The 24,467-nt window shown below is 40.2% G+C and overlaps 1 protein-coding gene across 6 annotated transcripts in view; it reads right to left on the bottom strand.

The window, feature by feature from the left end:
• Nucleotides 1-4,126: 4,126 nt before the first annotated feature.
• The window catches only part of METTL8 (methyltransferase 8, tRNA N3-cytidine), a 99,488-nt gene continuing 79,147 nt past the window's right edge, over nt 4,127-24,467 (bottom strand). For 3 of the 6 annotated variants that reach the window (XM_064373378.1, XM_064373380.1, XM_064373377.1), the window contains exons 5-10: nt 23,111-23,160; nt 17,349-17,412; nt 16,403-16,542; nt 11,010-11,116; nt 10,807-10,872; nt 4,127-8,773 (exon numbers count right to left, since the gene is read on the bottom strand). In XM_064373378.1, coding sequence (XP_064229448.1) covers nt 8,583-8,773; nt 10,807-10,872; nt 11,010-11,116; nt 16,403-16,542; nt 17,349-17,412; nt 23,111-23,160 — 618 coding nt within the window. In that variant the 3' untranslated portion in view covers nt 4,127-8,582. The remainder of the gene's footprint in view (nt 8,774-10,806; nt 10,873-11,009; nt 11,117-16,402; nt 16,543-17,348; nt 17,413-23,110; nt 23,161-24,467) is intronic. The other 3 variants (XR_010341475.1, XR_010341474.1, XM_064373379.1) reach the window with 3 other exon arrangements.

A 24,467-nucleotide genomic window follows, 5' to 3' on the forward strand; every position in this document is an offset into this window, starting at 1 on the left:
CAAGTCAAATTCCTTTGGTGTCACAGTTCCTCCTGTACCAGGCCAGGTAATTGTCAATGCAATTGGAGTAGGGGTAAGCCCTGGATGTCTTGTGTAGTGTGTGAGGTAGTAGGTGAAAAACAGCAAAGAGGTAATTCTTTATGCTCTAGAGCTTCCTCCTGCACATGATCAGCTTCCGCATGAGCTTGGAGGAAAAACAACACTATTAAAATGTCTTTTTAAACGTTAAAGCTAAATGAGTATGCATTAAAGCTTTGAGAAATGGGGAAAAAAAATCTATGAGGACAACATCAGCTTGCTTATCTAGGGAATCAGCAAAACTTAATTCTCATGCCAGCACGGGGCTGCTGGGCACTCAGCTCCTTTCACTGTGGGTAGAAAACAAGTCCCCAAGTTGCTACTGAGCCAAACTTTAAAGTCCAGTCAGGAAATGAGCAGCAGTCCTGAATGGGAAAGACTGGATCCCTGTTTTTTTCCTAAAGTAAACAAAAGATCTGCAAAAGTATTTCCTTGCACTATTTGGCAAGAGAAAGAAGCACCTGGAGAGTGATTTAGGGAGAGAAACCATGGAAGAAATGGGAGTAAAACAAGGAAAGTTATAATGAGGCTTTGTCTCACTAATCTCCAGAGCCCAGGTGTTCTATCAGGAAACAAAGATGCAAATGAAGAGACACTCCGAGAGACTGGTGGATTAAGAATATATTCATGAAAAGGATAGGTTTTCCATGCTTTTTGGGATCCTGAATTTCATCTTTCATTTGGATTAACAAGAAACTTTAAAAATATCTTCTAGAAAGTCAAAGTAAAAATATAAATATTAAATGAGGACTGTGAAAGAAAAAGTATGAGCAATGAGAAAAGCAATTATCCTTGGAGGCAGAAATTTCTTTCTTGTTTTGATGCAGCATGTGATGCTGGCAATTTCAGCCATTCTCTTTCAGGCAATTTTCAGTGCGAGTGCCAAACACTACTTAGGGGGCTGTGTCTCTGCTCACCTGAGGGAACAGGGCACAACTAAAGACCTAAGGAGAGAGATTGAATTCTTTACACCAAGCATTCTGTTCAGCCAGACCGCCTTAGGAGGAACACAAGTCGCTCTCAGGAGGCAGAAGGTGAGAGAAATGAGGCAGCAATTATGTAGTGTTGCTTGTTCTAAGTACATAGCATTAAAAAAAAAAAAAAAAGGCCAAGCGTGGTGGCTCACGCCTGTAATCCCAGCACTTTGGGAGGCCAAGGTGGGTGGATCACGAGGTCAAGAGACCGAGACCATCCTGGTCAACATGGTGAAATCCCGTCTCTCCTAAAAATACAAAAAATTAGCTGGGCATGGTGGCGCGTGCCTGTAATCCCAGCTACTCAGGAGGCTGAGGCAGGAGAATTGCCTGAACCCAGGAGGCGGAGGTTGTGGTGAGCCGATATCGTGCCATTGCACTCCAGCCTGGGTAACAAGAGTGAAACTCGGTCTCAAAAAAAAAAAAAAAAAAAAACACTAATGCAATGGACTCAGCAGCAGGCTCACTGCTAATTTTAGGAAGTCACACAGGTTTAATGCTTGTTCCCTGTGACAAAGCCTTAAAAGCCCCCAAAGGGTGATTGTCCTTCTCCAATGTTTTTTTGAAACAACTACTACTTGATATATAAAAATTAAATGAGGAAAAATTAATTTCTGTGTTTTCTGCAATGAACTAGGAGCAATGGATTGAAAACATTTGGCCAAATAATTTTCATAAGCATAACAAAATTCCATTTTCCTGGACCAAACCTCTTCAGTCCAACTAGGAAAGATGATGCTTGGGGCTTTTTAGGAGGCAATCAAAGGCTCATTTTATTTGATAGGTAACATCTGATAGAGAGAAGCATTTCCCGCCCTGGGGCCTGGATCTACTTAGTGGCTACCTGCTGGAGAAAATCAAAGAAAGATAAATACCCAAATCACTGGGATGCCAAGGACACAGCTACCTGGGCACTATTTGAAGTCCATGTGTTCCTCAAGTATTGATTTTTTTCCTCTTTATGTAACGTTAACATGTATTTATTCATTCAGCTGCCTCTGGCTGTTCCTTACTTAAGGTTAAGTGGTTGTGAAACCACAGACACTGTACAATCAGGAGCTGTTGTTTTAAACTCTTGGCCAAGTGGAGGTGCCTGGTAGCTTGCCTCTGCTGAGATCCAGGGGCAGCTGAGGGTGGGCTGTCTGACCATCTGGAGGTTTCAGTGTGCTGCATCCATTTTATGCCAACCTGCCTTGCCAGAATTGGGTCACTGTGCTCTGAGACACTTTGAGATGGTGCTCAAGGGAGCTGTGCTCTGCAGCCTCCTGGGTCCCTCCTGCAGGTGCACTTGCTTTTTCAATCTGATGCTATTTTTCTTACCCTCTGTAGGCACTCACACGCAGAACTATTATTACTTGCTTGTTACTGCATGTTGCTGATTCATACTCATAGGAAAAAGTAATTTTATCTTCAACACCTCTTCCCTGTCATTTAAGACATATGTAAATGAAAGACAGATTTTGGCATCCACTTTTCTCTGTAGCTTTGAGGCCACAATATAGATTCATTATAAATGAAGATGCAACTGTTATTTTACTTCTATTTATATGTATAACTACACCAAAGCCATTTTGCGGGTACCTTTGTGCTTCTCAAATCCCAAACCATATTCCAAGAAACCATATTCCAAGAAATGTTGAACATTTCATGCTTGAATTGGTAGTAATGTGGCATTAATGTACATACAGTGTTTTAAATAATGATGTTTTCACTCATATTTTATTACTGACACCTCCTGATTTCACATATTTTACATTACCCTAGAGCTGAATCCTTTTGAAGACATTTTAAGGGTTTCTTTTTTCCCCTTGCAGTACAGAACGATTTTTTTTCTTTAAGTGAGGAGTATGCAAGTGAGAGTGCTCTGCGAGGAGGGATGCCAAGTGGAAGGCTGAAGCCTGAGGGGGTGGGGCGAGTGCAGAACGAAGCAGAGGCAAAATGCTGAAAAGAACTGATTGAAAGCTTTTTGCTTTGTCATTCCTCTCAGTTCCTTTCCTTCTCTTCCTTTCCAATTTGTAATTGTGGACAAGTGTAACCTACTTATTTGCTAGAATGATTGGATCTAGAATGAGCCATAACCTTGAAGGTCGTCCGAAACAAACTCCTCTCCGCTGCTATCGTTTTCTGATTCAGAAGCTCTCTTTCTTCCCCTCTGCCTTTCCCAGCAGCATTTGGGCCCATCCGTTATAAGTGCAGCGAGTAGAGTAGAGGTTTTGGAATCAGACAGTTCTGGGTCTTCGTTGTGACTCTGCTACTTACTAGATGTGATATCCTGAACAAGTTACCCAACATCTCTTCTGTAAATGGTTATCATAAAAATGAATTTGTAGGAGTTTGAGGATTAAATAATGTGTACAGTACACATGAAATCTAGCATTCAGAGCTAAATTAAGAGTAGTAAGCAGTTCAATAGGAGCTAGAACCCATGCTTCCTGTTTGACTCTGAGGCAACACTTTTTTCCAATGAAAAATGCTGTCTTTCTTACGATGTCTCATAAAACCTTTGAAAAAGTCTCTGTTGCTGGAATACTGTGTGTACCGTCTTGCAGATTGCAAATGCTGTTATTAATAACAATACCTCACATATATTCAATGCTCTAGAATTGACAATGCACTTTCACAAGTGGGGAAAATACCCACGCCAACACAAAGTCTCCTGATGACTAATAGAGGCAGGAAGCAGGAGGAGCAGAGGCTTTGAAAGAGGTCTATTAGCGTTGCAAATGTGAAGTTATCTGCACTTGTGAGGAGCATAACAAACATCAAAACCAATTAGAAGTAACAATGTGTGATCTATTCAGGCTTCAGGACTTTGATGAGTTGGAAGTTTTGGGGTTTAACAATCCAGATGGTTCTGATGGCTTTAAGTTTTTCCTCCAAGAGGGCAGCGAGATGCATATGGTTGAATTTTCATGTGCAAACTAGAGTACAGCAATGATACAGAATCACATACCGGTAGAAACTGGAACATGTTCACAATTTGGAGACAAAGCATAGGGAACTGAGACTGGCAAAGCAAATAAGTTCTCAGACGTCAATGTTAAATGGGTGTTTCAATACAGGCAAAAGTGTCATACTGAATGCAAAACTTTTAATAATAGACACTGTTATCTTGACTTTCTCAGAACCTTTGGAAACAGTTCTTCATGTGTGAGAATTTTTACATTTGGACAATGCTCAAAAGTGAATTTTTAGAAATAGAGAAAAAAAACAAAGGATGCATTTAAACAATATATTCCATTGTTTCTATATTGAAAGAATATACCTTTTACTGCTGGAAAGAAAATGGTCCTTTTGAAATTCGGCTCTCTCAGAAGACGATTTTTTTTTTTTTTAAGACGGAGTTTCGCTCTTGTTACCCAGGGCTGGAGTGCAATGGCGCGATCTCGGCTCACCGCAACCTTCGCCTCCTGGGTTTTAAGCAATTCTCCTGCCTCAGCCTCCCAAGTAGCTGAGACTACAGGCCTGCACCACCATGCCCAGCTAATTTTTGTATTTTTAGTAGAGACGGGGTTTCACCATGTTGACCAGCATGGTCTCGATCTCTTGACCTCGTGATCCACCCGCCTCGGCCTCCCAAAGTGCTGGGATTATAGGCGTGAGCCACCGCGCCCGGCCGTAGAAGATGAATTTTTAAATATCAAACTCTGCCTAACCAACTGGTCCTAGCTTTATGGATTTGAGGGATAAATCAGAATTTCATGCGGTTATCAAATATTTTAAACTAATACCCAAGCAGTTACATTTGCAACACTTCATGATTTCTTAACATCTATAGACAAAATTCCAAATAGGTTTTTCTCTTTTCTTTCTCTGCCAAAATTGACATTTCTGTCTAGCAGCAAACCCTGAGAAGGAAGTTGCTGTAGGAAGGTTAAAAGAGAGAAAGACTGACCAGGCAAGTAGAAGACACTGGTGGAAATGGCCCTGCTGCACAGCCATGTGGAATAGGAGGGCTATGCTGGACAGAGCCCAAAAGAGACCAGTTTGTGTCTCACAGTCCAAATTTGGTTGATGTATTTTTGAAGCTTCTAAAGGTTAACTCACATGCTGTAATACATTATAGAATAAGACACAAAGCCGAATTTTACTGTGCCAGTCAAGAGGCTGGCTTGAATCTGCTATTTAGAACTGAGAGAGACAGTACAATTTACATGTGTGAGAATGTGAGAATAATTTTACCTTCTGTTGTTTTTAAAACCACCTTGGGCCATGATTTTTAAATGGAGACACAAGGAGATCTGCTGGGGTTCCCACAGCAACATCAACTTATCTAAACTGCCCCTGTTGTATGTAATACTTTCATTACTAGTTTGGCTTTTTAATGTACACTTTAATTATGAAATACAACTGAGTTAAGAGTCTTGGGCAAATTTTAACGTTTACATTTACTGACTTATGCATGTTTAAACAGAAAGCTTGATAATTGTACATCTGAGGACTTGCCATCAAGGCGAGTTTGTGCAAAAACCTTTATGTGGTCTTCCTTGCCACTGATCTCTGACCTCACTCCATTCCATTCCATAGACAACTCCTCAATCTCTCTCAATACATTTGTAAGACAACATGTCTAGGATAAAACAGAAATAAAATAATCTCAGATGGCTCCAGTTCAGAGACTAGAAGTCAATATACCTGCTATTCTAGGCTATTTACAAGCTGACCCCTTCCCCGTCTTTTCTCCCTATTCCTCATGATTAATGTCCCATACCACACTTGTCTTCTTACCATCTGCTGAGAATGTACATTCAAGAACTAGCCTGAGACCTACCTTCCCCAAGAAACTGGATTCTTTTCCATTCTTTTTCAGAGCTCATCTCTCTCTCTCTGTAGAACTACTAATACTGCTGCTACCACTGCTATATGATGTGTTGGGTGTGACTGGACAGCATCCTCCCCTGGTTTTTTTGATAGCAGTGTCTTGATTTTCCTTTGAAGAACTTTCTCCCATTCCAGGACGTGACATTTTCTTCTACTCCAAGCTGCAGTGCAGTGGTGCAATCTCCGCTTACTGCAACCTCTGCCTCCCAGGCTCAAGCAATCTTTCCACCTCAGCTTCCTGAATAGCTGGGACCACAGGTGCATGCCACCATGCTTGCCTAATTTTTGCATTTTTAGTATAGACAAGGTTTCACCATGTTGCCCATTCTGGTGTCATCATGAATTAAGCTGCCCTGTCCCAGCCTGTTAAGAGATGAACCAATAAACCGGGCACAGTGGCTCACGCCTGTAATCCCAGCACTTTGGGAGGCTGAGGCAGGCAGATCATGAGGTCAGGGGTTTGAGACCAGCCTGACCAACATGGTGAAACCCGGTCTCTACTTAAAAATACAAAAATTAGCTGGGCGTGGTGGCATGCACCTGTAATCCCAGCTACTTGGGAGGCTGAGGCAGGAGAATTGCCTGAACCCAGGAGGCGGAGGATGCAGTGAGCCGAGAGCGTGCCATTGCGCTCCAGCCTGGGCAACAGAGTGAGACTCTGTCTCAAAAAAAAAAAAAAGAGTTGAACTAATAAGTAAAGCTGGACCATGACATTCTTCCAGAAAATTGCATTTTAAGTAAACTCAGAAAGGAAAAACAGTTTGAACTGAATTATTCCAATGATGGTCCTTTCAAGAGAGTATTCATTTCTTCTAGGTTTCTGTGGTTCATAATCAAAGTCTGCTAGCTGTTAAGTTCCCTATTTGAGTATTTGATTGTATATTGTCTTAGATCATGATTTACAGGTTTGGGATATGCACATTTTATTTTGCCAGCTGGATGCTATTTATGCTCCCTGAAGAGCATAAACAAGGTCGGGTCTTTATTGTTTGTATTATTCCATAGAATTCAGCACTCATATATAAGTAGTCAATAAATATTATGTAATGAGTAATAGACCAATCTAAAAAACTTCATTTCTACAAAATGTGATTTGCTAGCCAACTTATGTCCTTTTTGAAGCAAGGGGGTAAATAAATTTTTAACTGCTACAATTTAATATTTTTCTTGGGTATGACAGTTGTCTTAAACAGAGCTTACAACTGATACCAGAAAGGGTCTGGATCCAGACCCCAAGAGAGGATTCTTGGATCTTGGGCAAGAAAGAATTGAGTCCATACAGTAAAGTGAAAACAAGTTTATTAAGAATGTAAAGGAATAAAGAATGGCTACTCCATAGGCAGAGCAGCCCCAGGGGCTGTTGGTTGCCCATTTTTATGGTTATTTCTTGATTATATGCTAAACAAGGGGGGGATTATTTATGCCTCCCCTTTGTACATCATATAGGGTAACTTCCTGATGTTACCATGTCATTTGTAAACTGTCATGGCACTGGTGGGAGCGTAGCAGTGAGGATGACCAGTGTAGCAGAGGGACACACTCATTGCCACGTTGGTTTTGATGGAATTTGGCTGGTTTCTTCACTGCAACCTGTTTTATCAGCAAGGTCTGTATGACCTGTATCTTGTACTGACCTCCTGTCTCATCCTGTGACTAAGAATGCCTTAACCTCCTGGGAATGCTGCCCAGTAGGTCTCAGCCTCATTTTACAGTCTTTATTTAAGATGAAGTTGGTCTGGTTCAAAAGCCCCTGACACAACAGCTTGTCAGTTTATACATGTTTTTTTGTGTGTGTGAGATAAAGTTTCACCTTGTCACCCAGTTTGGAGTGCAGTGGTGCAATCTCAGCTCACAGAAACCTCTGCCTCCCAGGCTCCAGTGATCCTCCCACCTCAGCCTCCCAAGTAGCTGGGACTACAGGTGTGTGCCACCATGCCTGGCTAATTTTTGTAGTTTTGGTAGAGACAGGGTTTCGCTATGTTGTTCAGGCTGGTCTCAAACTCCTGAGCTTAAGCAATCTGCCTGCCTCAGCCTCACAAACTGCTGGGATTACATGCTACCGCACCTGGCCTAACAACTTGTATATCTAAGAATAGCCTGAAAATAATTTTAGCATGGGCCATACTTCCTCAATTTTAGGAAAAGAAAGAAGAACTAAAATTCTATTTCAGATATCAGCCTCTGAATTAAAAAAAAAATTGGGAGAAAATAGACAACAAAACAAAAAATAATACACTCTGACCTTGGGCTTGTTGTAGCTTCCCCTGGAAACAAGGTGTGCTTTCTCTTTGCAATCAGATGACAATGGGAAGAGTTTGACTGTATTTGGGAACTGGTTTACTAAGCCTAAACAAACAAAGTAAATGATTTTTTTACTCGCAAAAAACATCAAGTTGTGTTTTCTCAAAATTATCTAACATAATACTAATTTAATTGAATGTTTATAAAATTCAAGGAACAAATACAATGGTTAGATGTAATAAATTCAAACAAGCTTGGGCATATCAAGTTTTCCAAACACAGAAAAAGGCACACTCTGCCGAACTACTTACATGTGCTTAAAATGCACAAAGGAACTCACCTATGACAAAACAGCAGGAAATACAAATTCTCTTCTTTTTTTCTCATTGCTTTTTGGGACAGGAAAGACTTACAGTAGCCCTTGAATAGCACAGTCCGCTGGCTTTGTACCTTAACATGTTACAAAGTTCAGTCTTGAGAAAGGAGTGTAGATACCATATTGGAGGTATTCTGAGTTTGGTGCAATGGTTTCTGGAATTTGCCTTGAACCCACACTCGATGCATTTTCACTTGTTTTTTCCTATTAACTTGTAAGCGACGATCAACCAGATTTTGCTTTTCATCTAAACTGGCCTTGCAGAACATACTGTGGACTTCCCCTGTGAGACAAAAATGGCAATCAAAGATATGACATGTGACTAGGGATGGGGGGTGTCAGGAATGGAACATTGATGGAATAACTGACCATCTAAGTTTCACTTATATAAGAAACACTCTCTAGAACAATTTGGTGAAGCAAACCTGTGAAACCAAGCAAGTTTCTTCTACTTCACAAAAATACACCATGCATATAAAAATACACCTGTTTACAGACTAACACAGCAGACATCAACAGATACATAAAACTATTGGTTGCAGCTTTCAATATTTTGAAAGTATGTTCCCTTTCTGAATTTTTGTTGGTTTACAGAAATGCAAAATGGCAGATTATAAAAGTACTCACATAAATTTGGGGAAATCCTTGAATGCAGCATTCATTTGGTACTGTTAGAAATGCTTTTTTAAAAAATGAGAAATTGGCTGGGCACAGTGGCTCCTGCCTTTAATTCCAGCACTTTGGGAGGCTGAAGCAGGCAAATCACCTGAGGTCAGGAGTTCCAGACCAGCCTGGCCAACATGGTGAAACTCCATCTCTAATAAAAATAGAAAAATTAGCCAGGCATGGTGGTAGGCATCTGTAATCCCAGCTACTTGGGAGGCTGAGGTGGGAGAATCATTTGAACTGGAGAGGCAGAGATTGCAGTGAGCTGATATTATGCCACTGCACTCTAGCCTGGGTGACAGAGTGAGACTCTGTCTCAAAAAAAAAAAAAAAAGAGAGATTAGCTAGAGATAAGTAATTTTCCTTCTTTTTTTTTTTTTTAACAAGTCTCGCTCAGTTGCCCAGGCTAGAGTGCAATGGTGCAATCTTGGCTCACTGCAACCTCTGCCTCCTAGGTTCAAGCGATTCTCTTGCCTCAGCCTCCCAAGTAGCTGGGATTACAGGTGCCTGCCACCATACCTAGCTAATTTTTATATTTTTAATAGAGACAGGGTTACATCATGTTGGCCAGACTGGTCCTGAACTCCTGACCTCAGGTGATCCACCTGCCTCGGCCTCCCAAAATGCTGGGATTATAGGCATGAGCCACTGTGCCCGGCCAATTTTCCTTCTTTCTTTCTATTTTGAAAATGAATTGGTTTTTTAGAGACAAGGTCTCATTCTGCTGCCCAGGCTGGAGCACAGTGATACAATCATAGCTCACTGTAGCCTCAACCTCCCTGGCTCAAGTGATCCTCCCACCTTAGCCTTCCAAGTAGCTAGCTCTACAGGTATGCACCACCAGCCCAGCTAATTTAAAAAACTTGTTTTGTAGAGACAGGGTCTCATATTGTTGTCTAGGCTGGTCTCAAATTCCTGGCTTCAAGCAACCTTCTCACCTTGATTTCCCAAAGTGCTGGGATTACAGGTGAGCACCCCTGTGATGGCCCAAGGTAAGTATTTTCTATAAACTTATCAAATTTCCTCCTTTAGCTGTGGTATATCATCAGTTTTTTACATATCTGGGCTAACAATATCTCCAAAATGGAATAGCCTTCACCTTCCTTTGGGTATGAGGATAAAACAAGAGATTCTTTAAAGCAGGTTTTTTTTTTTAAGACGGAGTCTTGCTCTTGTTGCCCAGGCTGGAGTGCAATGGCATGATCTTGGCTCACCACAATCTCTGCCTCCCAGGTTCAAGCAATTCTCCTGCCTCAGCCTCCCAGGTAGCTGGGATTATAGGCATACGCCACCACACCCAGCTAATTTTGTAGTTTCAGTAGAGACGGGGTTTCTCCATGTTGGTCAGGTTGGTCTGGAACTCCCAACCTCAGGTGATATGCCCACCTTGGCCTCCCAAAGTGCTGGGATTACAGGCATGAGCCACCGTGCCTGGATTTTAAAGCAGTTTTAACTGGAAAAAGATTAAAAAGTAAAGAGCCATTTTCAACCTTTTATGTAGATATAAGTTATAAGCATTGAAGTATGAAGACATCCAATGCTTAATCAATGACTGAAGCCTCAGTTTTATAGCTTTTGAGCTATAACCAATGAGATAATAACCAGCAAGAACAATTTGGAGCAATTATTTCCTCTTGTAGATTAGCATACCTTTTGTAAAGAAATATGCTCTGGTACCATCTCCTCGAACATAAAAATTTTCAGATAAACAATGTCCTGAAAAATATGTGAAAAGAGAAACTTTTAAAGGCATTCCTTAAAAAAAAAAAAAACAACTGAATACTTTGATGTGAAATATAAACAAGGCATTCTTTACAACACTTAAAAATGATCTCAAACTGATATACTATTACCCTTTTTAAAACGAAGCTGAGTCTTATCATATCTTCCATAGTCTCGAAATAACAGCATTCCCCCAGGTTTCAGCAAGTTGGAGAGTCGGTTTACAACATCCTGCATCCTTTGAAAACAAAGTATTAAAAAGATACGCAGTTTGCGGAAATCTTGTTTTACATGCTGGATTTAACTTTGTTGAAGACAAAATAAGAAAAGCTTAATAAGGCCAAAGAAATCTAAACCATAAACGTAAGGGAAAGAAAAACACAAGTATTTTGTAAAGAAGGAGAAAAGAATACCAACTTGTTAGATGACTAGATTCAAAAGTCCTAGAGTATCAAGAAATCACCCAAATGACCAGAGTGGTAACTTCACAGAGCTTGATGTATGATGTCAAAGCTAAACTTCAAAACCACAGACGTTTCTTGGTACTTACAGCAAATTAAGGTAGTTCTGAGATAGACAAAAACTGAGTGTGCTTCATTTTCCTTGCAAGATAAAAAATATGCCAAAGCATCTCAAGTTGTACATATCTTGTTTTTTTTTGAGATAGAGTTTCGCTCTGTCGCCCAGGCTGGAGTGCAATGGCACTATCTTGACTCATTGCAAACCTCTGCCTCTTGGGTTCAAGCAATTCTCCTGCCTCAGCCTCCTGAGTAGCTGAGATTACAGGCATGTGCCACCACATCCAGCTAATTTTTGTATGTTTAATAGAGATGGGGTTGTTGGTGAGGCTGGCCTCAAACTCCTGACCTCATGATCCATATACCTCGGCCTCCCAAAGTGCTGGGATTACAGGCGTGAGCCGCCGCGCCTGGCCCTACATATCTAGAGAGGGAATATCTTTCCTCCAAAACGAGCTCGTTCTCCTTTTGACTTTATGTAGTTCAGAGGTACCATCATTCACCTCATGAAAGAGAAATTATTTTTCTCCTATCCTCTCCATGTGGCCATAAAATTCTATGTCCTCTTTTTATTTTTATTTTTAATGACATCTTTGATATTTCCTGTCTTTTTTGTTTCCCATTGGTACTCCCTTAGTACCAACCCCTATCTCCTTAGGCCTGGAAACAAATCCACTTCCTAACATGCTATATTATTCTCCCTGTCAATCCTTCCTGCATGTTATCAATGAATAATTCTGCTTAAAATGATAATTTTGTCAAATCACCTCCTTGCTTAAAAACTTCCATGATTTTAATCCATAGGATATTTTAATTTCTTAGTTGAGCTCTTAAGATCTCTTACTAATGACCCCAATTAATCTTTCCAACTGCTTTCCAATCTGAAGCAGCTCCCCTAGCCAAACTGTCACGCTTGGCTTTGAGCAGCCTCTGCCTTTGCTCACATGGTTTCTCCTCAAAGAATTCTCTCCTCCTTACTCTCTATTTAAATTTTATTCACATTCCAAGTCCTAGCTCAACAGTGGGGAGCCTTTGCTTTTCTCCTTTACTGTTTATTCTACTTATCTGGCTTCCAGTCAAACATAACCCCTTATAGCTGCTCCTGATTTAGTGTTTTTGGCTAAATGTTCATGGCCTTATGTGTAATTATGGGCCAGGGATGGTATAGATTTCAGATCGCATATTAATGCTGAGTGACAGCATTGGCTGCCTACAGAGCTCTGAGAGGACTCATAAAGCTCATTGGGAGTTACAGAGTACAAAATCAATTATCAATGTCTGCAATGGGCAGATAATGGTACATGGCAGCTTCTGTGCTAAGTCCTTGTTGTCTCTGCTTCATTTAAGCTACTTAAAGCTGCTGAGGTTTTCCTATTTGAAAACAATGAAAAGTTTAGATCAGATAATCTGTAAATTCCTTCCAATTAAAACACTGTTCAGTGGAAGAGTGAGGTAAAAGCCAGATTATGTCATGTTATGAAGGAAGTAGATACTGAGAAAATGAAAGCAGCTATAAAACAAGAGAAGTAGGACAGAAGGAGGTGGCATGATTAGGTGAAAAGCCCTTTAAAAAAAACTAGAACATAAGGACATAAAAGAAAAAAAGAAAATTATTGTTTGTTTATTCTATGACAGGTTATTTTCACACTGTGCTTATATGGTAGGCTTTGCCAATGAAAGAAAATTGTATCTAAACTTTAAAATATTCACTTTTGGGATAACTCTTTTATGTACAGAACAAAATATTTCTGTAATTATTAGTCAAACAAGCATGAAAGTAAAATGCAGAAAAAATGAACACTTTAAAATGTACACCTCCTTCTGCAAATCCTTCCCTCCCAACTATCCTTTAATGTCTGGGGTTGAAAATAGAGGCAAGGAGCGGGAGCTACTTTTCTTGATCATTTCATCCCGGTTCATAGTGCAGTTCCTGAGCCAGTTCCTGAGAACTGCAGGTGAGAGTGGGCTGGGGTGAGATGGACAAGACAGGAATGGTACGAAGTCCCTTTTCTTTCTTCATCCTACTTGGGCCAACTCTGCTGTCTTTGCTTATCTCTGGATAGAGGGAGATGAGAAGGAAAAGAAGAGATAAAAAGTGTACTGACTGCCTCCTTTATGCTTGGCTCTGTAATATTTTGTACTTTCATTTCAGTGACAAGAAGGACAACTTGCTCTTCTTTTGTAGCCACCTACAATTTCTTCTCACTTAAGCTGGGCCCTCCAGCTTGTGCCTGAATTTTCCAGGCTACCAAGATTCTACATTTCTAGAACTTTTCTGGGGTTGAATCTACTACTATAGTCCTAAGTGATCCTATAGAGATTGCTTTGCCTTTATTTTTTTCTTTTTTTGAGACAGGGTCTTACTCTGTCACCCAGGCTGGAATACAGTAGCATGATCTTGGCTCACTGCAACCTCTGTCTTCTGGGTTCAAGCCATTCTCCTGCCTCAGCCTCCCAAGTAGCTGGGATTACAGACATGCACAACCTTGCCTGAATAATTTTTGTATTTTTATTATTTATTTAGTTGAGACGGAGTCTCGCTCTGTCTTGCCCAGGCTAGAATGCAGTGGCACAATCTCGGCTCACTGCAGCCTCCGCCTCCCAAGTTCAAGCGATTCTTTTGTCTTAGCCTCCTAAGTAGCTGGGACTACAGGCATGTGCCACCACACCCGGCTAATTTTGGATTTTTGCTAGAGACAGGGTTGCACCATGTTGGCCAGGCTTGTCTTGAACTTCTGACCTCAGGTGATCCACCAGCCTTGGCCTACCGAAGTGCTGGGATTATAGGCATGAGCCACAGCATCCAGCCTTTTATTTTTTATTTTTGAGACAAGGTCTTGCTTTGTTGCCCAGGCTGGAGTTCAGTGGCACAATCCTGGCACACTGCAACCTCTACCTCCTGGGTTCAAACTACTCTCTTGCCTCAGCCTCCCCAGTAGCTGAGATTACAGGCGTGTGCCACCACACCCAGCTAATTTTTGTATTTTTAGTAGAGATGGGGTTTCACCATGTTGGCGAAGCTGATCTTGAACTCCTGGCCTCAAGCGATCCTCCTGCCTTGGCCTCCCAAAATGTGTTGCAATTATAGGTGTGAGCTATCATGCCTAGCCTGCCTTGCCTTTTAAAAAATGTTAATATCTCCCCCTTTCTATTCATTCACCTTATTTCTAGATCATTTCTATGTAGGTAAGCCACTGACATGATATATCTGAATTAATTTTATAATAAATAGAATGAAATACTGTATTATAAAGTGATCTTCCCAAGGTATTTGCTTTTTCTTCTCTCTCTCTCTTTCTCTCTTTTTTTAAAGGCAGAGTTTCACTCTTGTTGCCCAGACTGGGGTGCAATGGTGCGGTATTGGCTCACTGCAACCTCTGCCTCCTGGGTTCAAGCGATTCTCCTGCCTCAGCCTCCCAAGTAGCTGGGATTACAGGTGCACACCATCACGCTCAGCTAATTTTTGTATTTTTTAGTAGAAATGGGGTTTCACCATGTTAGCTATAGCTGGTCTCAAACTCCTGACCTCAGGTGAACCGCCCGCCTCAGCCTCCCAAAGTACTGGGATTACAGGTGTGAGCCATCATGCCCAGCCATTTTTTATATTTTTTAGTAGAGATGAGGTTTGACCACATTGACCACGTTGGTCTCGAACTCCTGACCTCAGGTGATTCACCCACCTCGGTCTCCCAAAGTTCTGGGATTACAGGAGTGAGCCACTGCACCCAACCTTCCTCTTCTCTTTAACATTCAATTCAAATCATGAGAAAATACATTATCTGAATTAATTTCAAGTAGTCTTTCTGTGGTCATATTTAGAATTTAAATGTTTCTTGTTATGGGTGTCAAATAGGAAATCTTGTTCTCTATCCACCTACTCTATCCTTTTAACTGTTCATATAAGGAAGCAAAACACATAGATGACATCTTTCTATTAGTACCTGAACAATGCCTATAGTCTAAACAGATTAGCAAGAAGAAATACGTTCTAGAAACTGGGAGGAAACAGTAGCTTCATGAAACCTGACATATTTCACTAGGTGCTAATGTATCTTTCTTTCATATTTATTTGGAAATGGAATTTGTTCTTCTACAAGTAATCAAAGTACTTATTTCTAATGGGAAGTAAAAGAATTGTAAAGGGTCCTAGTTGACTTTTAATTGAAAAGAAAGAAACATAGTAACTCAGTTTCTATGGAAAAGGGTCACACTTATCAAACAAAAAGTGGTTGATGACAGGCAAGTCTGTATCTCCTACCAGGAAACTGTGAGAACACAACTTTAAGAAACCTTGTGAAAGCACAGACCTGATACTTACCATATATGTGCTTTCATACATAGAAGGTCGCAAGATTTTAAGAAAGGTAATCATTTTAATTGCTGGTAATATCTCTTTATGTTTTCTCTCTGGAGAAAAGTTATATTTATAATTTTAAAACATTGTATGAAAATTTAAGTCATAAATACTTAAATGATGGCATCAGGCTAAGCTTAGATCATAAAGATCCAAGGATAATCTGGCAAATCTCAGTAACTCCTAATTCCCTAGTGTGCTTCTTTAAAACAAAATTTTTAAAGCACATCAACAGGACTTTGTGAAGCCAAGCAGATCCCAAGACCACCTCTTCACGAACATTCAGGAAGACACTACACTAAAGATGTTTGTTTCTGATCACCAAGTAGAATTTCCCTCTTGGGAGTCTATCAGGTTGTTCTGAATTTGTAATTTCCTTGAAGCACTGTCACTTTTAATAGGTACATGTCTTGCCAGAATACGCTCACTTCATTCTGACAGTGACAGAAAGCTCATTAATGAAGTAGTCTGACCAGTTTCTTTCTAAAAGTATGAAGAAAGGAAAAACTGCCTTTAAAAGGCTACATATTATACATAATGTCATTCACTAAATAATAAATTCAAAAATTGTCATTTTTGCTTTGATAGTTCTGAAAACCACTACTGATAAAGGAGCTTTACACATCTGCTTTGCCCTTTCATCTTCATTTACCTGTCAGGATGAATAGAAGAGAGCACAAAGACAAGGAGAATGACATCCAGGATCCCATCTGGAAAAGGGTAAGGTAAGCCATCATCACATATATCATGAACAAAGGCAAAACACTGGGCTGCTCTGTAGGACGAGTGTGACTGTCATGATAAAGGAACAGAAAGGAAAAAGAGGAGTTAGTAGACTTCCGGGATTTTTTTTTTTTTTTTAAATAAAAAGGTCAAAATTTTAAACTTTTCTCCCAAAAGCCTTTCCTCTGTCAATCTGAACACTTTTTTCCAATTCAGTATTGTTAGCTTATTTCAAGCTGCCCTAAAAATATTAAGGCTATCTCTTGGCCTTGATAACAAATATCCTTCACAATCCCTCTTTAACTTTAAAAGTGAAGGAGGGTAGGGTTTCTGAGTTAGTAAGTAGCGTAGTTAGAGGCCTGCTCTGGGTTGCTGTTTCTGAACTTAAAGAAGTTCTGTTTGGACAACAGTAATTCATGGGCAGGCAAACATTCTGAATTTTGTAGGTCAGTACCCTCTCTGGTCATTTCTTGTATGCTGTTGGCCTTTCTAGTGATCTTTTTTCCTGAGATGAAGTCTCGCTCTGTAGCCCAAGCTGGAGTGCAGTGGCATGATCTCTGCTTATTGCAACCTCTGCCTCCCGGGTTCAAGCGAGCCTCCTGCTTCAGCCTCCTGAGTAGCTGGGACTGAAGGAGTGTGCCACCACACCCAGCTAATTTTTTATTTTTAGTAGAGACAGGGTTTCACCATGTTGGCCAGGCTGGTCTGGAACTCCTGACCTCAGGTGATCTGCCCACCTCGGCCTCCCAAAGTGTTGGGATTACAGGCATGAACCACTACACCAGGCCTCTAGTGATCTTAAAATCAAAACAACTTTTATTGTTCTAGGGTAATACCACAGGCATTAGTTGGTATGATTCCTGGGAGTAGCATACCTTTACGAGCTCCACAGCTCCAGAAGCAAAATCACAACAATAAAGAAAGGACTCTGGAGAGTTCCTATGAAGATGGAAGAAATATTTATTTGTTTTTTTAGAGACAGGGTCTTGCTCTGTTGCCTAGGTTGGAGTGTAGTAACGTGACCATAGCTACCTATAACCTTGAGCTCCTGGGCTTTAGCAATCTTCCTTCCTCAGCCTCCTGAGTAGCTAGGACTACAGATGTGCCCCACCATGCCCAGCTAATTTAAAATTTTTCTGTAGAGATGGGGGTCTCACTATGCTGCCCAGGCTGATCTTGAACTATTGTTCTCAAGTGATCCTACTGCCTCAGTCTCTCAAACTGTTGGGATTATAGGTGTGGGTCACTGTGCTTGGCCAGAAGAAATATTTAAATCTGGAGTCCAGATATGCTCAAACTAGAGAAGAAAGGAAACTGTAGGTTTGACTTGTTAATAAGTATTTCCACCCTCCCCACCCTGGCTTTGTTTTGAGACAGAGTCTCGCTGTGTCACTCAGGCTGGAGTGCAGTGGCACAATCATGACTCACTGCAGCCTCAACCTCTGGGGCTCAAGTGAGTCTTCCGCCTCAACCTCCCGAGTAGCAAGAACTACAGATGCATGCCACTGTGCCTGGACAATAGGCAGTATGATTTTTAATTGGCTTCTTCTCAAGTTAAATGTGTTCTGTTTGGTCTTTATTTGAAATTCAGCAATGATGGCTGGACCATGGTTACTTAAGGCAGCCATATACCCTGAATTTTGTAGGCCCATACTCCTGCTGATGATGCTGTATATGCTGGTATCAAATAATCCTTGCATCATGTTGCTTAGTACCACGTCTGAATCACAGAAAGAGGTCAGCATGTCATAAAACAGTAAGGATGGTCCTGGGTCTCATAGGTTTTATAGTCTAGTTGGGGACATAATTGGTTTTATACAACTTCTACAGGGGTATGGAGAGGGCCAGCACCCTGAGGTATAAGTCTTAAAAGTTTTGAAGGAGGAGGATGACATTGTTAATTGAGGAGAAGGGGAAATGGTTGAAGAGTTTAGAGGTGGGAGTCACATGCCAGGGATGAGAAGTAGCACTAATCCTGAGACCCCAAACTGGTATATGGCAGGATATAAAGGTGGGCCTTGAAGCATATCATTAAGACTTCTAATCTGACTCAAGAGGTATTCCAAGCAAGGTGAACTTCTAAACTCCTAAATAAAAAAATATGGAATACAAGCCCAAATATGCATTTAGCAAAATCTGACCCAGGCTCTGGTTATATGGTTATATATACATATATACATATATATACATATACATATGTGTGTGTGTGTGTGTATATATATATATATATGTATTTTTTTTTTTTTTGGTCAGAGGGATGGCATTTTGCTCTTCTTGCCCAGGCTGGAGTCCAATGGCACGATCTCAGCTCACTGCAGTCTCTGCCTCCTGGGTTCAAGCAATTCTCTCGCCTTAGCCTCCCAAGTAGCAGGGATTACAGGAATGCTCTACCACGCCCAGCTAATTTTGTATTTTTAGTAGAGACGGGGTTTCACCATGTTGGTAAGGCTGGTCTCAAACTCATGACCTCAGGTGATCCACCCACCTCAGACTCCCAAAGTGTTGGGATTACAGGCGTGAGCCACTGTGCTTGGCCTCAGATTATATTCTTAAAGGCAACTCATTGATTAATAACTATGCTCACCCATAATTCACTCATTCTGTGGCACTAGAGATTTGCATTCAATTTAAGATCTATCCAAGTAAGTTAAAGTATGATGAATAGGATTTGGTCATGAAACTAACCAGTACTGAACCAAAGTTAAAACTTGTACTGCTTGGTCTTTTCTCATCTGTCTCACATAAAAATAGCACTTTACTTCAGCATGTTCCCCTGTTGTTTCCTATGAAATCCAAGTAATTGTGACTTGTAATTTGCTGGGTGGTTTGAAATGCATTTGAAATGTTCTCAGGAAACGCTCAGATACCTATAGCACTATGTGGCTAATGGTTAAGGGCAAGGGTTTTGGAACCAGACTGCCTAAGGTTTGATTCTCAGCTTTACTACTTAGTTGTGTGACCTTGGGCTAGTTGCTTAATCTCTTCTTTAATTCAGTTCCCTCCTCTTTAAAAAAGAGATAAACATGGCATCTAAGGTGATTGTTTAAACTGAATGGATTCTTTTTTTTAAAATTCTTCCTAACATATTCTATCACATGAATGGATTCTTATAGCTAAAGTTTCCAGAAAAGTGCCTGACTCAGAGTAAGCACTCAATAAATGTTAGTCATTATTATAATTGTTGTTGCTATTATTATCACTATTATTATTAAAAGAGATTGCTTTTGCCTTCCAGGAACTTAAAAACTAACATAGTCCTCTAAAAACAAACAACAACAACAACAAAACAAAACAAAAAGCTTCCATATAGCTCAAAATGCTTTTCTGGACACTGGTATGTCTAGCTCATTATAAAAGGTCTGCAGTCTACCTTTAGGCAGTAGTTACCAAATACCCATAGATACAGAACAGTCTAGGAGCTAAAGGAAAGCAGGTGCCATTTGCCATGTGTCCTGCCAAGGTGGCAGCATGACCTCTGAGATGGAATTCCCACAGTAAAAGCAGCCCAAGTTGATGTCTTGTGACCACCCAATGATTTTCAGAACCTTTCTGTTAAATCAGCTGACTACCCTGGCCCTTCTCCCAGCAAACAGGTAAATATCACTACTACCACCACACCACCAAGCAGTCTCTTGGCAGGGGGTTTATGAATTAAATGATCCTTGGAGAATGATATGACCTCTCCATTTCAGAGGTCTAATTATGGTAAAATATTCTGAAAATGTAAAACATTAATCCTATACTCTTTAAAAGTAGTAAAACATAATTTGTTAAGCAGAAAAAAAAGTCTAATCATCCCTTTGGAAGGCTAATCACTGGTTGCCTTTTCAAGATGAATTAATTATCTCAGGTTATTGAGATACAGTGATTTCTGAAACATGGGTATGAGGCAAAGAAAGATACAGCCAAGAAGAGTTAGGGAGTGAGGAACCAAGAGCTTGCAATTGTAAGTTGAAGGGAGAAGCAGAGAGGGGAAAAATATAACTAGCAAGTAGAGGAATCAGAGATATTAATCAGTCAGTATATATTGAGCTCTAACTATGCTGTACTGTTAGGCAACCTGGGAAATCAGATTAGGATAAAATATGCCCGCTACCTTAAGGAATATAAAAAGTGGTTGGAGAGACAAGGAAGGCATAAAGAAATGACATGCTAAATAATATCTTGAGATCTGTCATAAAGTAACACACAATCAACTGCCAATGTAGCATATTTATGTGTATCATAAGCTTAGAGATCACTGGGGTAAAGAAATATGGCTATGTGGCGTAAGGAAATTGGAAATTTCAGCCGAGAAATTAGAAAAAGAAAAACAAAACTGATAAATACACAAAGAGAAAGGGCATCCAAAACTATACATTTACCAGCATCACCCATGCCTGGCCACATTAGCTGGTTATTAAATGATAATAGGGAATCACTCACTATTCATTATGTTAGGTTTATAATAGCATAGAGAGTATATTGAATTTTGGGAGATACATCCTGAATAATCCAAGATAAAGTGTCATGATGTTGGCATTATATTGGTAATTGTTGAACTGAGGTGGTGGGCTTATGGCCATTCATTGTACTCTTTGCTTTTCTGAATGCCTTTTTTATTTATTTATTTATTTATTTTTGCCAGGCACGGTGGCTCACGCCTGTAATCCCAGCAGTTTGGGAGGCTAAGACGGGTAGATCACAAGGTCAGGCATTTGAGACCAGCCTGGCTAACATAGTGAAACCTGCTAAAAATACCAAAAATAAATAAATAAATAAATAAATAAATTAGCCAGGAGTCGTGGCAGATGCCTGTAATCTCAAAAAAAATTTTTTTGAGACAGAATCCCTTGCTTTGTCATCCAGGCTGGAGTGCAGTGGTGTGATCTCGGCTCACTAAAACCTTCACCTCCTGGGTTCAAGTGATTCTCCTGCCTGAGCCTCCTGAGTTGCTGGGATTACAAAAGTGGGCATCACCACACCCAGCTACTTCTTGCATTTTTAGTAGAGACAGGGTTTCGCCATGTTGGCCAGGCTGGTATCAAACTCCTGATCTCAAGTGATCCGCCTGACTCGTCCTCCCAAAGGGATTACAGTCGTGAGCCACTGCACCAGGCTCTGGATGCTTTTAAATTTTCATAATGAATAGTTTAGAAGATCACATCATTTAAAAATATGCATGAAAACTGAAAGGAATTAAAACAAAAATTTTGTCGGTGGCTATGTTAGGATGATAGGGATGATGACTGATTCCCTCCCTCCCCTTTTCCTCTAATAGAAATGTTCTGCAATGTGCTAATGCTGGTTTTATAGTGGAAAAATAATGTGAACGCTATTGTGTAAACTTAAAGAATAGAGCTTGGCAGATTGGCCATAGATAAAAGGTGTTTGAAGAGTTTTGTGTCTTCATCATGGAAACAGTAAAAGACAGAGGTGAAATGGTGAACAGGAAGGGCGAGCCTGGAGCACATCTCTGTTGCTATAACTGACCTCTGCTTTTTTGAGTAGTAGGATTGGTTGCTGCTACGTCCAAACAATTTTAAGCCTAGACACAATGATTTGGCATGCAAACATCTTACACAGGGTGTTGCTTCAGAGAGATGATGAAATGAAGGTTAAGTTGTAAGCTTTAAATTCAATTCTCTATGTGTAAAATGACATCTAAGTATCCAGGAGGAGTAAACAATCTCTGAAGTATAGCAGTCCACAGCTCAGTGGAAGGATGAAATCGCTTCCTCTTTGTTTTTTTTGTTTTTGTTTTTTTTGGAGATGGAGTTTCATACTTGTTGCCCAGACAGGAGTGCAATGGTGCAGTCCCGGCTCACTGCAACATCCGCCTCCCACGTTCAAGCAATTCTCCTGCCTCAGCCTCCCAAGCAGCTGGGATTATGGAGATGTGCTACCATGCTAGGCTAATTTTGTATTTTTGATAGAAGTGGGGTTTCACCATGTTGGTCACTCTGGTCTCGAACTCCCGACCTCAGGTGATCCATCTGCCTCAGCCTCCCTGAGTGCTGGGATTACAGGCGTGAGCCACCACGCCTGGTTCACTTCCTCTTTTTTTTATCCTCTCACCCATATATACACAAGCTTAAAGAATTACTTCAAAAGGCCGGGTGTGGTGGCTCACACCTGTAATCCCAGCACTTTGGGAGGCTGAGGAGGGTGAATCACCTGAGGTTGGGAGTTCGAGACAAGCCTGACTAACATGGAGAAACCCTGTCTCTACTAAAAATACAAAATTAGCTGGGCATGGTGGCGCATGCATGTAATCCCAGCTACTGGGGAGGCTGAGGCAGCAGAATCGCTTGAATCCGGGACGCGGAGGTTGTGGCGATTCGAGATCGTGCCGTTGCACTCTAGCCTAGGCAACAAGAGTGAAACACGGTCTCCAGAAAAAAAAAAAAAAAAAAAAATTACTTCAAAACAATGGTGGACAACCCGTGGCTATGAAACACTATTTTCAGAGTAATTCCCAGTTCACATGAAAGTAGACAGTTGGTTAAGACATTTCTTTGGAAAACTGCTTGAGCCATTGTTCGTATACACATAACAGTATTTTGTGTATTGGCATACACATAACAGTATTTTCCCAGAATTTCTCAACATTCCATAAATATGTAAAATTCTGAAGGAAAAAAACTCAAAAACTCACTGCAAAGTGTTCAAAATTGGAAAAACACTATTTCCAGCTCCACAACCAACCTAAAATCAAAAGAACAAGCAAATATCAAAAAAGCAAGGTTAAATTTTTGTCACCGATGTCAGATTTTCTATTAAAAAACATGATTAGAAACATTGGATCTCTGGGTACAGCAGAGTTTTCTAAACACAAAAGCAATGAAATAAATTAAAGGAATAACACTAAGAAATCGGACTATGGAAACATTTAAAATTTTTACACACCAAAACCCAAAATAAACCAAATTAAAAAATAACAAAACACTGTGAAAAAACCTGCAATAAATATGATAAAGGGCAGGACTCATTAGAAAAAAAATGGATAAGTAGAGAAAATAAATGGACAGAACACAAAAGTACAAAATATTCTAAACATTTGTAGAAGTATGTGACCTACTTAGTAATCAAAGAAATGCATATTAAAACAAGGTATAATTTTTGTCTAACAAAGTGGAAAACATTAAGAATATTTCATTCAATAAGGGTGTGATGAAACAGACATATACCATCATGGAATGGTATTAGTACAACTTCTTGGAAAGCAACTGGGCAATATATTTTAAGACTATTAAAAAGCTTCATAAATTATGAACTAGAAAATCTAACCTAAAACAATAAAAGAAAATGCAGCTAAAGTCTATACCCAAAGACATTTGGTTCAGAAAATCTGAAAACAATTAAAATGTCCAGTAGTGTGAAAATAGATAAGTAAAACTATAGTACTCCACGTATTTTATAGCCATGAAAGTATTTATAGAGAATTTTTAAAGACAGTGAAAACTGCTTATGATACCATGTTAAATAGAAACAAACAAAACCCAAAATACATGTACAGTATATAAACAAAAGAAGAAAAAGGTCAGCCAGGCACGGTGGCTCATGCCTGTAATCCCAGCACATTGGGAGTCTGAGGTGGGTGGATCACCTGAGGCCAGGAGTTCAAAACCAGCCTGGCCAACATGGCGAAAGCCTGTCTCTACTAAAAATACAAAAAAATTAGCTGTGTGTGGTGGCGGGAGCCTGTTAACCCAGCTACTCTGGAGGTTGAGGCAGAACGGCTTAAACCCAGGAGGCAGAAATTGCAGTGAACCAAGATGGCACCATTGCACTCTAACCTGGGCAACAAGAACAAAACTGCATCTCAAAAAAAAAAAAAAAAAAAAAAAAAAACGAAGAAAAAGGAGGTCAGTAAAATGTTAATTGTGGTTAAATCCTTTGTTTGTAGGATTGTTGATAATTTATCTCCTCATTAGCAAATTCTCTCTAATCAATATACATTGCCTTTATAATCAGAAAGACAGGGTTTAGTTTTAAAAATAAAAGACCAAGGT

The sequence above is a fragment of the Aotus nancymaae genome, unplaced genomic scaffold (assembly GCF_030222135.1).
Source record: "Aotus nancymaae isolate 86718 unplaced genomic scaffold, 86718_ANA_hifiasm-v0.15.2.pri h1tg000008l, whole genome shotgun sequence".
Lineage (NCBI taxonomy): Eukaryota > Metazoa > Chordata > Mammalia > Primates > Aotidae > Aotus > Aotus nancymaae.